At 38.2% G+C, this 1,411-nt stretch overlaps 1 protein-coding gene across 1 annotated transcript in view; it reads right to left on the reverse strand.

Moving 5' to 3' along the window:
* Window positions 1–794, reverse strand: part of LOC107093110 (dehydrogenase/reductase SDR family member 13-like) — a 4,874-nt gene extending 4,080 nt beyond the window's left edge. The window contains exons 1-3 of the mRNA XM_015387943.1: window positions 656–794; window positions 470–588; window positions 51–264 (exon numbers count right to left, since the gene is read on the reverse strand). Coding sequence (XP_015243429.1) covers window positions 51–264; window positions 470–588; window positions 656–782 — 460 coding nt within the window. The 5' untranslated portion in view covers window positions 783–794. The remainder of the gene's footprint in view (window positions 1–50; window positions 265–469; window positions 589–655) is intronic.
* Between the last annotated feature and the right edge of the window lie 617 nt (window positions 795–1,411).

A 1,411-nucleotide genomic window follows, 5' to 3' on the forward strand; every position in this document is an offset into this window, starting at 1 on the left:
TTAAAACAGAAGTCACACAAACCAATGTGTGTTTTTAGTTGTCTAGGGTGAATTACTTCTTAATACAGCCCTAAGAATAATCAGATAGGATATTATTGAATGGCTGATGGTAAGGTAACTGAGCAACTGAGCAGTCCTACCTGCATTATTGATTAGCATGTCCAGTCTAGGTTCAGACTTCAGAAAAGTCTCTGCAAAAGTCCGAACAGACTTCAGACTCCCCAGATCCAGCTGCATGAATACCACCTGGTTACTGCCACTCTCCTGCAACAGATATGGAAGGCAGATCAGTCAACAATGACCCAAACAACTGCATTTACCCCTGTAAAGTCTGAAACAGGATGATTTTTAATGAAGCAGAAAATAGTCTTAATGGCTAAAAGTTACATCCTTCTACTTTTCTTGTGCAAGAATAGCATATGCTATATAATAGATGTAATGCAAGAAAAGCTTAACATCAACTTCTCACCCTTTTGATCTCCTCAAGAGCAGCCTCTCCTCTTTGTTTACAGCGGCAGGCCAGAATCACTCGAGCTCCTCTCCGAGCGAGATCTATGGCTGTAGTCTTCCCTATGCCGGTGTTGCTGCCTACAGATCACAAACAGCTGTCACAAACTGAAATGAGATACCAGTCTTAAAGAGTAACTTGACATACCAGTGACAATCACAGTTTTTCCATGAAGTTTTGCTTGGCTTGTACATCTCTCTCCCTTCACCACAATGTGATGGTAAATATAGGCAACTCCTATGACAACACCAACGACTAGGAGAACAACAGACATGGTTCCTGCCTCTGAGCCTCTCAGCAATCTGAGGTCTTTCAGCTTTTCCACTCTGTCTCATTCCGTCTAGGTAACACCCACAACCTGTGTGGGTGTGACTTCATGACTCCCATTGTTATTAAACTGCACCACCTGCAGGGGGGAAAAAAAGAAACCCTAAAGGCTTTATGAGGGATCAACACCACCCACATTGAGCTCAAAATGTAGGGATTCTGCTGGTGTCATGGGAAATAAATTGTAAAAAGGTCTAACTCACTATTTGTAAAAATACAGTTTTAGGGGAGATTTAAAGTGGGAAGAAGTGAGATAAATTAGCATGGCAGTTTTTTCAAGTTAGATTTACATTATTTCATCCACCCTACTCCAAATGAATATATCAGCCATATGGAATGGTGTTCTTTCCAATTAAAATCAAAATTTCAATTTTATCCAGATGCAGATATCCAGAGATCAGCTTCAGCATTCAGCCTAGAATTATAGCAAATTATATATGAAATTTAATCTTTATAAATTCAAATTCAATAAAAAAAACTAATAATAAAAGAAGAAGCTCACAAAATGACAATTTTACATATCTAGAATTAAATATATAAAAAATGTAAATTAATGTAAAAATGTTCAGTAAACGC

The sequence above is a fragment of the Cyprinodon variegatus genome, unplaced genomic scaffold (genome assembly GCF_000732505.1).
Source record: "Cyprinodon variegatus isolate N-32 unplaced genomic scaffold, C_variegatus-1.0 Scaffold408, whole genome shotgun sequence".
In the NCBI taxonomy this organism is placed as follows: Eukaryota; Metazoa; Chordata; class Actinopteri; order Cyprinodontiformes; family Cyprinodontidae; genus Cyprinodon; species Cyprinodon variegatus.